The sequence below is a fragment of the Suricata suricatta genome, chromosome 9 (assembly GCF_006229205.1).
Source record: "Suricata suricatta isolate VVHF042 chromosome 9, meerkat_22Aug2017_6uvM2_HiC, whole genome shotgun sequence".
Lineage (NCBI taxonomy): Eukaryota > Metazoa > Chordata > Mammalia > Carnivora > Herpestidae > Suricata > Suricata suricatta.
The window spans coordinates 100,484,665-100,499,625 of record NC_043708.1 but is presented as its reverse complement, the minus strand read 5'-3'; the positions used below and the strand labels follow the sequence as shown (position 1 = coordinate 100,499,625).

At 48.0% G+C, this 14,961-nt stretch overlaps 1 protein-coding gene across 3 annotated transcripts in view; it reads right to left on the bottom strand.

The window, feature by feature from the left end:
- Positions 1-459: 459 nt before the first annotated feature.
- TLN2 (talin 2) overlaps positions 460-14,961 on the bottom strand; it is a 368,445-nt gene continuing 353,943 nt past the window's right edge. For 2 of the 3 annotated variants that reach the window (XM_029951031.1, XM_029951032.1), the window contains 5 exons: positions 11,502-11,627; positions 9,370-9,432; positions 9,051-9,278; positions 6,207-6,332; positions 460-4,700 (listed from right to left, as the gene is read on the bottom strand). In XM_029951031.1, coding sequence (XP_029806891.1) covers positions 4,572-4,700; positions 6,207-6,332; positions 9,051-9,278; positions 9,370-9,432; positions 11,502-11,627 — 672 coding nt within the window. In that variant the 3' untranslated portion in view covers positions 460-4,571. The remainder of the gene's footprint in view (positions 4,701-6,206; positions 6,333-9,050; positions 9,279-9,369; positions 9,433-11,501; positions 11,628-14,961) is intronic. The other variant, XM_029951033.1, reaches the window with a different exon arrangement.

Here is a 14,961-nt window from a genome sequence, read left to right as displayed (position 1 = left end):
CCTCCGCACACAGAGAGGAGGAGGGAGGCGCAGTCCTTGCGGGTCGCATTTCAGCCTCAGCTGTCAGAGGCGACGTTCATCTTCGTGGGTCAGGTCCCCGTCAGGGTCAGCTGGGTAACATGGTCACGGTCATGGAGCTCCACGCTGCTCGTCTAGGAAGCCTGCTTCTTCCAGAGGAAAATAATGCACCTTCCTACTTAAGGTCTATTTCTCTGAATTTTCTCCAGAGTTGGCAAAGCTATATAGACAGCTGTCCCCGTGGCTTTGCCTCTGCCACACACACACACACACACACACACACACACACACACACACAGGAGCTTCCTTCTGCTAACACACACATGCCTGGTAACTACGGGGTTGTACTCAAAGTGGAATTTCTTGCCCATAAAAAAAGGCACAACCTCCCCCCTCTCCCCCACCTTCCTTCCATTCCCAGGAGACTTTCACACAGGTTCATTCCTTTAAAAGTTTATTTCTGGTGAATTAAAAAAAAATAATTTATGCAACCAGATCAATAAAGACATTACGACATGGGGCAGAGCTTGACTTTCCTGTTTGCTCCTGGGATTCGCGGCCAGGCGAGAAGGGGGCAGAGGGAGACCCGACCTCACGCATCGTGGAAGCAGGACAGGCCGAGGCCGATGCACGGGGGCGGCTGCGACATGGGTGTTTACGGGAAAGCGGAGAGCGGGGCTCAGCGGAAGGTCAAATCCGCTTTTACAGAAAAGAAATGTCCCTTCATCGTGTTTTGTTTTAAATGAGTCGCCGGAAGCTCTGTCACATGCCTGTTCCTAATGACCAGACATACCAAGGAGACGCACGAGAGATAAAGTTGTCATCTCAGGACTTCTAAAGGTGGCACTTGGGAACCTTGTGGGGGAGGACACCCTCCCCCAAGGCCACCTACTGAGGCCAGCACCTGGAAGAGACCTTGGGGAGTCAAAACCCGAGCCCCTAGCACAGCTGTTAGGATCTTAGTGTTTCTGAATGCTACTGCCTCTTAGGCTGAAGCAAATGTTTGCCCCTAACTCCTTGGGTTCCCCTAAGGGTCTCGGAGGTGGCTACTTCCTTGGTCAGCAGCAGGGGACACTTCTTCCAAGTCTGAGAACTGAACGTGCTCACAGTCTGTGCTGGGGTCTCAAAGCCAGAATCCCCCGAGGTCCTGCCAGGGCCTAGAACCTCAGAGCTGGGCGAGACGTGGGGGTTCAGTGCCGGGGGGGAGGGGGAGGAGGAGGCGGCAGTGGGCAGCGGTGGCAACAGAGGCAGCCGCTCGCCAGTGAGGGCCCTCAAGTGCCTGGGGAGTGGAGACCACAGCTTGCTTACTACCTCTGTCCTGCAGCCTGGTTCCCGCATGAGGATTTGGCCTAGGGATTACTTTGGCAATGGGGTTCATTGTCTTGGGGGGTGGTGAATTTTGGTACTAATACATTGATAAATTTGGAATAGACTTTGGTTACTGGAAACTCATGGACTGATGAAACACCCAGAAAGCACACAGGGAAAGCCTCTGAGAAGCCCTAAGGGTGATCATGATAAAGCATTTGCTGCGGTTCAGGTGGCTTATTCCTCAAGACCTTGTGGCTCCTCCGGAGGTGGCCGGAGGGTTGTGGGGAGGGGTCTCATGACACCTGAATGCACAGTCGTCCAGGACTCAAGGTTCTGCTCACCCTGACCTGCTGGGACGCTGCCAGAGTTTAAACAAGGGCCAGTTGCTTAACTGAACGTGGCTTTAAGCATCCTTATACTCCAAGACTTCTGAAAGGCAGAACCAAACAAAACCCGAACCCCCAAATCAATGAGCAGTTCTTAAGTCCAGTTTGGGTTCCTTTCTTGACCTTCCGAGATAGACATTTCTGGGCACAAAGGTCAGTGGAGGCTTTGAAGCCCAGTGCCAGTTCCCCTCATGGGGCACACATTTGCTTTCCCTTCACAGGGAGAGAAGCATTTCTATGCTCCAGGCCTGGGACCACTTTTACCCTGAAACCATCTTCTTGTTAGATGCTCCTCAATAAAGACCCACATCCATCACGAAAGTCATATCTACCTTACCTCCCTTTGAAGAAGAACCAGAAGCCCCGTCAATGCCATTTGGGGCCCTGTGCTGTAGAGCCTATTAAATAGCCCCCAAAGCACAGTCTTTCAACCATTTTATGAAATGAGAGAAGACGAAGGCAGCCATGAGGCCATTCACACACACACCTGCAGTGTGGACAAGGAAGGGACAGATGGAAAACCACCGTGCCAGGTGACAATGGCAACTGGGAACCAACTTCCCCAAAGCTCCTAGCAGCAGAACACTCGAGACAGGAGTGTGTTTCAAAAGGTCCTATAAGAAAAAGCTTGGTTCCACGCCTGTTCTCTGAAGTTGTAAAGGACAGGCCTTTCCACTGGCCTGTCTCTGTAGGGTTTTCTGTACTGAATGCAAGAGAGGTTTTCAAGGACTCTGAGGCAGGGACAGAGAACTCCCTGTCTGCCCCTCTGCCCCTGGCTCACTCCTGGGATGCCAGGATGTGACAGGGCATAGGTGGGAAGAGGAGGAGAAGGAACCAAACAGCCAGGAACAAAATATGGAGCAAAGGAGGGGCTCCCTGGGTCCTGCTACATGAGGCCATTAACACACCTTGACTCTGAGCCTTTGTGTCTGATTAAGAGTCTCAGAAAGCACCCGGTGCCCATCCATGGAATGTCTCTTGGGGAGAAACCCACCCCTGCCAAGTCCAGGGGGCCCTCAGTTTTCATCCTGAGGTCTGAGGGCATACAGCCCCGGGCAGAGATAAAGAGTTGTACTGGCTACACTCAGGGAGAACCAGGAGTGTGTGAGCGTCTCCGTGACAGACCAGGGCTCTGTTGCTTCCTCCTCTTCAGAGTTGGTGTCCGCCCTCCTCCCAGTGCCCCACACACTCTCTACTTGCTTTTTATTTGCACTGTATTTCCTCAACTTTCCACTTGTCCAGAAAAAAATTCGATGTATTGCACTTACAAGTCTGTAATAAATATGGGCAATGGTCTTCAGTTTAATTAACTTTTAAAATTATGACACGGGCTAGAGTCTATTAAAGCAGAACGGGGTGGGGCGCCAAGTTCTAAAAGTAATACCTTTTGAGGACTCAAGCATCAGCGTTTACCCTGGGTGGGATTCTGAAGCCATCCTGTGGATGAAAGAGATGTGACACCACATCACTACAGAGAAGTGGAGGACGGCTTCAACAGTTACCAGCTTTGAAACCCATGGACCTCCAGGACCATCGTCTCCCCCTCATGAATTCTTTCACGGACACTTGCTACCTGGCATTTGGATCTATTCCACAAGTCATTCGTCCATCGTATACTGTTCTGATTAAAGACTCAGATTAAAGGTAAATTCAAGGCCTTACGATGCCCTTTTAAAGAAAGGACTCTGAAAGGAAAGCAAAAAAAGAGAGAAGGGAAAATAATATGAAACTGAAAATCTGGAGGGGCGACACCAGGAAGACGGACTCTGGGTGCACCATATGCCTTCCGTTGAAAGATGCGAGAGTGAGCAAGACTATCTTCTTAAAGGCTCCTGCTGATTTTAGGATCCATCTAGATTGTAAGAATATTAAGATACAGAATAAATTTCCATCTTGGGATAGAGGACAGGGGACAAATTCTGAAACAGATGCCTTGCAGCTCTGAAATCCAACCATTTTGAGGGCAGAAGAGCCCAGGTAGGACCTGGCAGTCACCAAGGAAGTGCTTTATTCTAGCTGAATCCCCACATTGGACGCTTAGGAGGGGGGTGTTGTACGGACTGTCATTGGAGGACATGGGACTTGTATGAACCGAAAAAGCCTCTGCAGAGTAAGGAGCCCACACATTTTATTCCAGCCTCTGCTCACCGAGTCCTGACGGTCCCCCATACTTCTGCCCTTTGGGTTATGGAGGAAAAAAAATAATCGTTCAGTTTTTTGGGCCACAGAATACAAGACGGGTCTAGATTGTACAAGGAGCTTACACACTGAGGCAAGAAAGCGTGCAAATGGGAGCAGGAATTGTCCACCCTCTGGGTGAGCCAGTGCTTGAGATACCGAAGGACAGGAGTGGCCCTCCTGGAGTCCACACTGGTTTATGTTTCTAGCTTTTATTAACCGTATCCAACTCCAACCTCCATCTTCTCCTGAGAGGGAGAATAATCTCTAGGACATCAATGATTTTCCCCCAAGTCATTATTTGTTTTTCCTCTTAAGATTTCACAGAAGGCCCAGGGGCGGGCCTAGAGAAGGACCAACAAAAGGAAAAGTGTCTGAGAACGACATAATACTGACTTCTCTCTTTTTGGTAACAGTTCACGAAATGTGCGCCCCTCTCTCCTGAGATACGGTGAGGCATGAGGGGAGGTGGCGAAGGAGCTGTGGGTGGGACACTGTACCGTGTGACATCACGATCATGCAGCTGGTGCCCGAAAGGACAGAGACATGAGAATGAGCACTTGGGGTCGTGCGCGGGCCCCGGAGGGAGGCCGGCAGTTTCCAGGTCGGTGCCCAGCTTCTCAGGAACACTACTTGTTGCAAAACCGTCCCCTGGGGCACACCATCCTGGCTCTGGCCTTAGCCTTCATCCTCCCGCAGCTCAGTGGGTAGGAATTTATACTGCTGTTGGCGGATCTGGGCCAGTTTTTTCCTCGCTTCTTCCAGTTCTCGTTCTTTTTTCAACATTTCTTCCTGGGCGGCAATGATCTAGAAGGAAAATGACAAGCTGGATGGATCTAGAACTCACCAGGAAACTGCCTCCCCAGCTCTACTGCTTGCCTCATGAGCTCCCACAGCCTCTGCTATACACAGCAGTACTGACACTAAGTATTTTAGCTCTGGAGACCAGCCCCTGGGGCACAGTTTGGGTTTTGAGACCCAACTGATACAAGAAAATTAAGTGGCTTCTGGCCAATGATTTAATAGCAAACATTTACTGCATCCCTACTATGCATCAGGCGCTGTGTAAGCCCTTTACACGGAACGTCCCCTCATCTTTGTGGCGGCGCGGTGAGGTGGTCCCTATCGAATGCCCCATTTTTCCAATGAGGAACTGGAAGCTGAGAAATGTGAATCTACTTCCCTCGACACCCAGCTAGTGGAGCAGAACTTGGCCAAGTGTTGTTGAAGCTAACGCTGGAGTCCTTAACCAATCAGCAGCATTCACGTATTTGTTTCATGCTTCTAAGATATGATCTGAGTCAGTGAACAGGTAACAGGTGAAAAAGTTAAGTTTGTGTTCAAGAAAGCCAAATAGTGTACTTTCCTGTGGGCCCTTTCAGAGCCTTTACCAGGCTAACCGTCACTGTGCCAGGTGGAGGTGGAGCTAGAGAGGGCAGCATTTCCCACACTTATCAGTGACCGTTCCTCATGGAACTTCTCATGGAACTGGAGTATCAAGAAATTGATTCTGGTAAAAATGCACCTGGTGTATGTCTACTGGGGGTGGTCTGGGGAGAGCTAAGGAAGGCATGGAAATGAGTAACTTCCTGGCATTGATAAGAAAACCAATAATGTATAATGCATTTATATTAGCACATACCCTAAACTGCAGGCCTGCCTGATTTCCTGAAGTTTGCTTCTCACCACCGCGCACAAGAATGCAATCCTACGTAAGTCTGAGGCCCAGCTGCTCTTATAAAAAAGTTGCAGGAAGGGGTTACCATTCATTCTCTCTGTACGGCCAAATATGTCAAGTGGGTAGCACCTCCAAATCCATTAATTTATGTAAACGATAATACCACTGCCTTTTAATTTCTCTTCTTCCCCTTTTCTATAACAGAATCACTGATTTCTAGCTAGGCTACTCAGGAGAGAATACTACATTTCCCAGCACCGTTTGCAGCCAGGTTGGCTGGCCATGTGACTAGAGGCTGACCAATGGTTTGTGAGCGGGAGTAAGGGATGTAACTTGAGGATCATGCGGTTCCTTCTTTCTCCCTTTCTGATGGCTGGGAAGTGAAGGTGGTTATTGACCCACCTTGGACCGAGAGGCCAAGGCAACATCTCACGGATGGTGGAGCAGTAAGGCAGATGGAGCCTCAGGACCACACACAAAGGGACCAGCACACCATCCACAGATTGCTTGCACCCAGAATTGTTTCCCAAAGGAGAAATACACTTCTGTCCTGTTTAAGCCATTGTTACTTTGTGTCTCTGTTATAACAAAAGGCCCATCTTGGGAGTCAACAGTGCCTGGATTTAATCACCAACCTGAGCAATGCCCCCTACAAACTTTGTTTTCACTACAACATCGTCATCATCAGCTTTGCCAAATGCTGCCTTCTGGGCTGCACGAACAAGATTATCTGAGGCTCTTTTCACAGCATTGCCTGCTGCCTGGAGAGGGGGGAAAGCATACATTATGTCATTAGAAACAGCCAATTTGGATTCAGCAAGAATAGTCATGAAAGTACAGTTCATGGGATTATGAATGGATTATCATCCAATTATAACACAGAATTTCTCTTTAGCTAGTATCCGTCTGTCCAGCTGGTCCCTACTTAACCTTAGCTCATTCAGATAAATGAGATACAGTCCCTGGCTCCCAAGGAACACATACTTTTGAGGGGGAATTCAAATTACGTAAACAAGTGACTGTAGCAATGTGAAATGTGTGTTAACAGAAGCACGCCCAGTGATATTCTTGGCCTAGAAAACTATCTCCCGCTGCCCCATCTAATTGGACAACCTCAAAGACGTGGTTCAGATAGCACTCCTTCCGTCTGCCTTGGCCGTACCCACACCTACCCACAGTGCTCCCAGTGTGCTCCGTACTCGCTTCTTTGTGGCCATTTCCACACTTGGGGTTGCTTCTCCCTCCTGGACAGTGAGTCACTTGAGGACAGGGGCTGTGACTGTTCACTTTGCACCCCTAGTACCCGGCACACTGGGTGCCCAGGGCTGGCACTCGTCGAATGCTTGAGGAAATGATGGGTCAGGAGAGCACAACCCATCCTGCATGGGAAGGCTGGGGGCCCAGGTAACTAGGGCCTCTACAGGTGTAGCTTTCAAGTCACAGCTGGGCTTTATGCCAAGTGCTCAAGGATGGAGCGATTGCTAGAGACAAGTAAAGAAAAGCTCCCTGATGTGAACTCTGGGTATTTAGTAAGGGCTGTAGCCCATACTGGCTTACTCTTAATGCTCATGAAGCATGGCCGTGGGGACCTGTCCTCTGCCCCCTTAAGGTCTGGAGTTTTCTTTTAAGGGTGATCACGCCTCTCATATTCCTTGCCCTGGCCCCTCTGAGTCGAGGGCTTGTAAGGGGGGATTAACCATCAGAAAGTTGAGTTTTTCTCAAAGTGAACTAGCTCATCTGGTTGGTGATCTCAAGTGACCCAATGGGTCTATGGGGGCTTGCATAAGAAGGGAAGGGGAAGCCAATTAATATACAACACACCTATTCTCAAAATAGCTTTATGAGGTTAGAGGTCATCAGTGCACTTTTCTGATGCAAACTGGGGTCGAGTATTACAGGGCTGGGATCTGACTACAGATCAGTCTAGCCCCAGAGAACCTCTGGGTCATTGTACGGGACTCAGATAGGACAGTGCAGCATCCAGTTAAATCAGTAATGATGACAAAGAGAGTGATGCTGTGTTCTGTCTGTGTAAGTCCTTGGGGCTTAGAAGCACATTCACATCTCCTGACCTTCATAAGAGCCAGTGCGGTATCTCTATCCACATTTTATAGCTAAGGCAAACTAAGGCCTAAAAGTTTTGAGTCATCTGTGTTAAGATCACGCACTTCATACATGGCAGAGGCAGGGCTTGAACCCAGGCCTCTCTTAACCCAGGATGTTTTCCCCAGAAGAGTCTCCCAAACCCACAAACAATGTGTCATCAACAGGCAGCTCCCACTTTTCCCCCTGGCTTATCCCAGGAGTCAAATGAAGGTAAGGGGAGGTCGGTGAGAGAGAGAGTCAGGAGGACCCAACAAAAGAAATACATGTTAGGACTTTCGAAATAAAATGAAAGTCTAGAGTTTTGGTGTAAGTCTTCTAATATTTCTGCCATTTGTGATTTTACTCATGACATAAACATTTTTTTCAGCAACATAAAGAGTCTTTTTTTCCAAATCTAGGAAATTAGAAACAAAACATCCAAAGTCTAAGGAAATTCTGGCATAATCAGTTGATATAATATCATGCAATCATTAAAAATGAGACTCGTGAAGAATGGGCCAGTTAGCTTTGCATAGAGAAATTATGAAGCCTTTTCTTCAGGTAAAAAGACACGTATGATAAAATGTTAAGTGAAAAAAAGCAGAATGTCTCTTGCTATGGTTACAAGCAGACACAACTACTTTGCATAGACAGGAAAAAAGGAAGACAAAATGATAACACTTGCATGGGCAGAGGTCAAGGCTACGTGGTTTTTTTCATTCAAGCATTTCCTTCGTTGTGTTTACAGCACTTCCGTAATTAAACCAATTGGGAAAATGCATATGCGCTGGGACGGATTGGATTATAACCTTCATAACCATGTCTTTTGGGTTCTGGGAAACCTTAGCCACAGTCTCATATAAATGCCTCAGTCCCTTCTCTGCTTTCTTTTGCAAACAGTGGATGAGGGCCCCCTCTTGAGTAGGCACCATCTCGGGGATGAGAGATGCAAAGATAAAGATGTGGTGTCTGCCCCTAAGAAGTTCACAGCTTCACCAAAGACAGATATAAAAATAAATATGGTGGTGCCAGGTAACAGGTACTGTAAGCGTGGTCTGGCCGGGGGCTCTGGCAGGATAGAGGAGGGAATGACCGCCTGCCCGGCAGGAGGTCAGGGAGGGCTTCCTGGAAGAGGGGACTCTCGAGATGAGTCAGGAAGAACGAGTAGACCACCAGGTTGGGCTGGTGAGGAGGGACGAGACACTCTGGGTGAGAGAGGACCCCAAGGCATGAGACCAGAAGGCACACATGGACAGTGGCAGTCTGCTGGGGCAGCGGCTGGAGGATGCATGGCCACACGTGGTAGAAAATGAGAAAAGTAGGACAGAGTTGGCTGATGGAAGGCCTGGTGGTCATGCCAAGGAAGTGAGACTGTCCCCTTTAGTGACACTTACCCGCTCCAACAGGAGTACTTTCCCACCAGCATCAGTGACCATTACCTGTAGCCGCCTCATGGCCTCTGAATCCTGGTCGGCCTTCACCTTGCAGGCCACGAGCAGCTGAGCCGTGGAAGCAGCGACCTGCTTGGCGGACGAGATGAGCTTCTCCTCACTGGCATGTCCCTGAACGGAGGCATTGGCCGCCTCACAGAGACTGCTGGTTGCAGCTGCCACCATCCGGGCCTGGGGACAGTCGACAGAGAAGTGACCCAAGGTCCAAACCTCCCTCAGGGGCTCCAAAAAGCAAACGGGAAGGAAGGAGAAGGTGACTCACGGCAGAAATCAGCCCCTGTGACCACTGTCCGTCATCCGCAGCGTTGGCGGGGATGGAGCCCACCTAGAGAGTGTAGAAATCCGTAGTGAGAGCTGGAAGGTGCAGGGTCATCTGCAGCCCCTCAGTCTCTACCCTGCTCTGGAACTGGAGAGAAAAATATCTCAGAGGACACAGAGCACCACCGGTGTGAGAAGGGAGCACCCTTTCTCATGAGGGGTCCTGCCACTCTGACACTGTGTCAGCATATCCTGGCTGCGGTCCACGTGAGCCACAGGGACTTACTCTGAAATGCTCAGAATGGCCTCCGTTTAGTCGCTAGGTATTGTGTTTCTGGAGTGCTGGATTGGGGCTGTCCTTACAGGCTTATTTCCTCTGCCGACCTTTTTCCATTTCAAACACAGGAACCACTGAGCCCTCTTCTTTCAAGGGCCAAGGGAAACTTACATCTCTCCTGATCACTGACCCTCAGGCCATGCTGGGACTTTCAGGCAGATGATGGAAAAAAAAAAAGATGGTGCACTTCCTTTAGTACAATGGAGTGCAGACCTTGGTCTTAAGGAAATACAGACCATTTCGTCAGTGGAGGGGAGAGAAGTAGGAAGCTGGAAGCTAGAAGTAAGATGATCTCTGCTACAGCAAGACGTGAAACATTATTTTCTGTCTAGAGGTAGAGGGAATGGCCATGGGAGGGAATACCTTTGCATGGTGGGAGGTGCCTGGAGAGGTCAGAGATGAGTTCTCACACCTCAATTTGAATATGAAATTAGGAATCTGCCAGCAACTATTAGGCACCATACCAGAACTCAGTGAACGTCAGATGAAACCCCAAGGTCTTGTCTATAAGCCTGGCATTTACTCAAGCCCAGTGGTGCCTCCTTTGCCAACTTTCTAAATGTTTGAATAAGCTAGGTCCTCTTAGTACCTAGCAATTTGGCACACAGTCAGTCCTTTATCAAGAGACTGAAATTTGCAGGTAAGATATTCCTAAAATCTTAAAATTGATCCAATTTTAGTCTTTACATACTGATTGGTCAGCCAGTGCTTGATTAAATGAGGTCTCTACCCCACTACATCTACAGAGTGTAAGTGAAAAGCACAAAGGGACAGACCACATGCAGGCTGGAGAGAAATACATACATTAATAATGAGCAATAGCACACACGACGGTTTAGAAAGAGGAGCCCAAGTTTGTGGACTGGACTATGACAGGGCTTAGCTCCCAAGAGATTTCGTGGAGGAAGACAGATGGCCATTGGGTGGACCTAACTTCCTGTCTGTGTTACAAGTTTTCTCAGGTCAAGGTGCCATCGTATTCGTCTATCTATACACTGACGGCAAAGGCCTTTTAACATCCAATAGAAATAACTGACAATGATGGTGACCAAATTCCCCAAACCCACAACCTGACAGGGTTTCTGTAGTGCCTCTATATTGGAGAGGCCCTCTGCCAGAAACGATTTGGATGAAGTCATTCCATGTTGTATGGGAACAACACCAGGAGTAGTTTAAGCTGGAAGACCCTCTTATATCTGGGATTAGCCCAATATTCTATTAATCCTTTGGGTCACTGAAATAGAACTATGCGTTCAGGCTAATGCAGATGGAATGGGTGGCTGGGGATGAAGCAGATCAAAGAAAGCTCAGGTTTAAAACCAGACTGGCCTTTTTGATCAATGGGCTCAGGAAAATGCAGAGTTGGATGGCGTTTAGCTCAAGAGTCCTCCAAAATGGATTGAGCTGTTGGAGCTGGAAACGTATATTATATGAAGTCCCCAACTACGGTGCTTGCCAGCCATCCACTAGGAAAATATGACAGTTTACGTCTTTAAATAGCTTAATCTATAGGGGTCTCTAAATGTCTTGTTCAGGCCCTGATCACTGCCTGCCTGGAATGGAATGCTTTGCTTAACAAGAAGCAGATGAGCGGCCCAGAAGCCAAATCCTTCGTTCTGGAGGCCAGCTTTAAGTGAACGGAGTTTTCGGTCAACGGGGCAAACCCGGCAATTCAGTGAGGGAAGGCACAGCCCTGGTTTCCTCGGTCAGGCCAGGAGCGTTCGCATCTTTCCCTCCGCCCTCAAGGGCTCTTACTGTGTTGTGTGAATGTTCCAGCACATGGCCAGAGGTTTACCCACCTTTCCTTGGGCCACCAGCTCCCTCTGGGCTGCCGAGGCCGATTTGACCAGGGCACTCGTGGCAGCGGCAATGGATTTAGCAGCTTCCAAAATCTGTTCTTCAAAATCCAGGGTCTCATCCGCTTGCTATAACAAAAGAAAAGGGTGTCACATGCCATCCACATCCACAAAGGGCGCTTTTTTTTTTTTTTTTTTTTTTTTGCCAAACTTACTTACTGCTTGCTCGGTCACCTGGCTCTTCATCCATTTATGACTTTTTGCTGACAACCAATGCCCAGGGTAGGTAGGCCTAAGCTGCCCCCAAACTCCATCTGCTGCCTCTCCTCCCCCTGATTCTAAAAGGTACAAGCTGCTAGCACTGACCTTCTACACAAATTTCAAATCAGAAAATTCTAAGACTATTTTTCCAGACCAGAATCTTTAAAAGGACGCAAATCCACTGTGAATAAACTATGCTCAAATGGTTCCATTAGCATCCATAACCAAAATTTAACTAATCAATAATCAAAATCTGAAGAGTGGGTGGTGACACCCTTATCCAGACCTCAAGGCTCAAAAATGGGTTGAAAGAAAGGCGAGACGCTAGGAATTGTGAAAAGCCTTATTTTTCTTGAGTAAAAACAAAAGCAAAGAGGCAGGAAAGAAATCGAGGCGACAGGACATCGAGGTTGAGCTTGTTCAGCCCCCTGGACACAGGAGGCCCGGCTCCACCCAAGGAAGAGCACTGGCTGCCATTGTGCAGGTGGGTCCTGCTCTAAGTTCCAGCACCGGGCCAGAGCACCCCGGAAGTTGAAGAGGAGCTCTGGTAAGTGGGGCAAGCGTAAAGACCTCGATTGCAGGCTGGCTGGGATGCAGCCTCACGACTTGGGGTGGTCACGCTAGATGCCCTCCACGGTCTGCTCACCACTAATGTTCTGTGCACCTAAGTATGGGTAAGTTCCCCTTTGGTAAAAGAAGGTTGAAGGTACCTTTCAGGAACTGTAGTGAGGCTCAGGTATAGCAATACTTTTCTTTATGTGTTAAAGTATACATAATATTCATCCCTTGAACTAATTTTAAGCGTATAGTTCAGCGGCATTAAGTATACCTGCACTGTTGCGCAACAGCAAAATGTCCTTAAAAGTGCCTACCATGTGCCAAGTGTTTTGTTAGGCATTTCCATGTACTTGTTTAATTCTGAGAAAGAGGAAAATAAATCTCATACCGTAGTTATAGTCATTCTTATATTCATAGGGAAAAAGTGGAGACTCGGGGAGGTAGAGTGTTGGGATGAGGTTACATGGCTGTGATGGAGATGCTAAACCAAATCCATCCCTCAATATGACTCCGTAAGGGCCTGTTCTTACTAGCCTGGCCACCCCTTAGGGCTCCAGTGAGGACTGACTTCGTGCCAGAGGCTCAAAGTTGATCACTAATGTTCCCATATGGAACATCAGACAGGATGGATACACAGATACATTTTTTTCCAGTTCCTATTCTTTATGATTGCATCTTGAACATTAAGAGATGCCAAATTCATATTTGCTTTTACAACTCAAGTTATCAAAATGACATTTCAGTGCACATCTAGTGAATCTGGAGAATGACGCGAGCATTTTAGAAGTTCTTAGAATCCATATATTCTTTCTTATCTGACAAAGTCTTTTTTTAAAAAAATTGCATTTTATCTTTTTAAAATTTTTTGATGTTTCATTTATTTTTGATAAAGAGACAGAGTATGAGCGGGGGAGGGACAGAGAGAGAGGGAGACACAGAATCTGAAGCAGGCTCCAGGCTGTGAGCTGTCAGCACAGAGCCCGACGTGGGGCTTGAACCCACCAACTGTGAGATCATGATCTGTGCCGAAGCCTGACGCTTAACCGACTGAGCCACCCAGGCGCCTCTGACAAAGTCTTGCTCTAGGAGCAGTCAGGACAGAAGTGGATTCAGTTGCAGTGGATTCATTTTGGAGTGAGGGAGCTTATAGTGGTGGTGGCGTGTAACATTTATTTACTGAAACAGAAAAACAACTCATCATAAGACATTCTGGCATAAAAGGTACTATCATACAGAGGCCCCAAAGAAATGACATTAGGCTCTGATATCAACAGATAATTATTCAGTTGATCTTAAATTAAGAGCTTTTTGGAAATTCATTCTACAAAAGCAGATTAAGGCACCAGGGACACCATGCAGGTTTTGAGCCCCAAGGGAGCCCGCTCCACTGTGGCAGGGGAAACGGAAGCCCAAGGTGGCTTCTGAATGTGTCCCGGATCCCGGGCTCAGGCGGCCTCCGAGGGGGGTTCACGTCACAGTGTGAAGTACCCCCATCTGATTTCAGACTTCTCAAATTTTAGGAACTGCAGAAGTGGAATTTTCTTAACAATCAAGTGCTAACTCTAAGCCATGGTTAGATCTGATGGGAGCATCCTATTCCAACCAATTTTAAAGGCCGCTACCACGTGTTCCTCTGCCCTGAAGTTTGTTTTTGTTTTTGTTTTTTGTGGGACACATACTTGAAATAGGTATTCAGCTTGGAAATATTTTTGACATCCTCAGATTTTTCTTGCAATGACATCCAATATAATGCCTGCTGATGAATTTTTGTTTTTCTTTCCATAACACCTTTATGCTTTTGAACAAACAAGGCAGAAAGCCTCATGTCTGGGAGACATTTGCTTTGACTATAAAGTACTAATTTTCCAAGAAAGGCTTCATAAAGCTGAACCCGGTGATAACAGGGGCGGAGGGCTAATGTCTAGACACTGTAGGCCAGGTTTATAACTAGGACTAAATGCCCACTTTTCTCTCCTGTTGGACGCGGACATCCGCACCCAGTGCTTCCTTATACCACACACAACTTCTAGCCTACAGGGTGGGATTCTCCCCAAGCCAAGGACACTTGGAGATGCCTAAGTGCCCCTGTCCATGCTGCCATCTGCTTGAGTCCCACCAGCACCTATGATGGCATCTGGGGGAAGGTCAGTGAGAGCTCCCAGAGGAGGAGGGCGCATGCTCAAGTGTGTTGCAGAAAAGGAGAGAAACTAATTGGTTTGGTCTTCAAAGGCTCTTCCTACATAAAAGGATCATAACAAAATTGGAGAATTGTCAACAGAACAAATCCCATGGTAGGCAAGAGATGGAGGGTAATAAGGACAGTCACGTGGAGCTACTACAAGACCCTGGAGAACCCTGAGACCCAGGGCACCATGAACCTAAGAAAGCGCTTTCATTAAACAGGATAAAAGACCAGCAGCCCTTGCTCAGAGTCACCTCACCATCCGGTTCAAGATGCAGGCTGTGTTTCAATAGGTCTCATCTCTAAGAGAGGTGGGCTACTCCACGGGAAATGCTAGCCTGGGCTGAGAGAAACAGACCCCAGTTAACTGAAGCCTACCAGCCTGACATCTCCTCCAGGACACCGACTGTGTTTTATTCAACCAATGTGGTCTCTCGAGGACACAATCAGGCAGTGTAGACT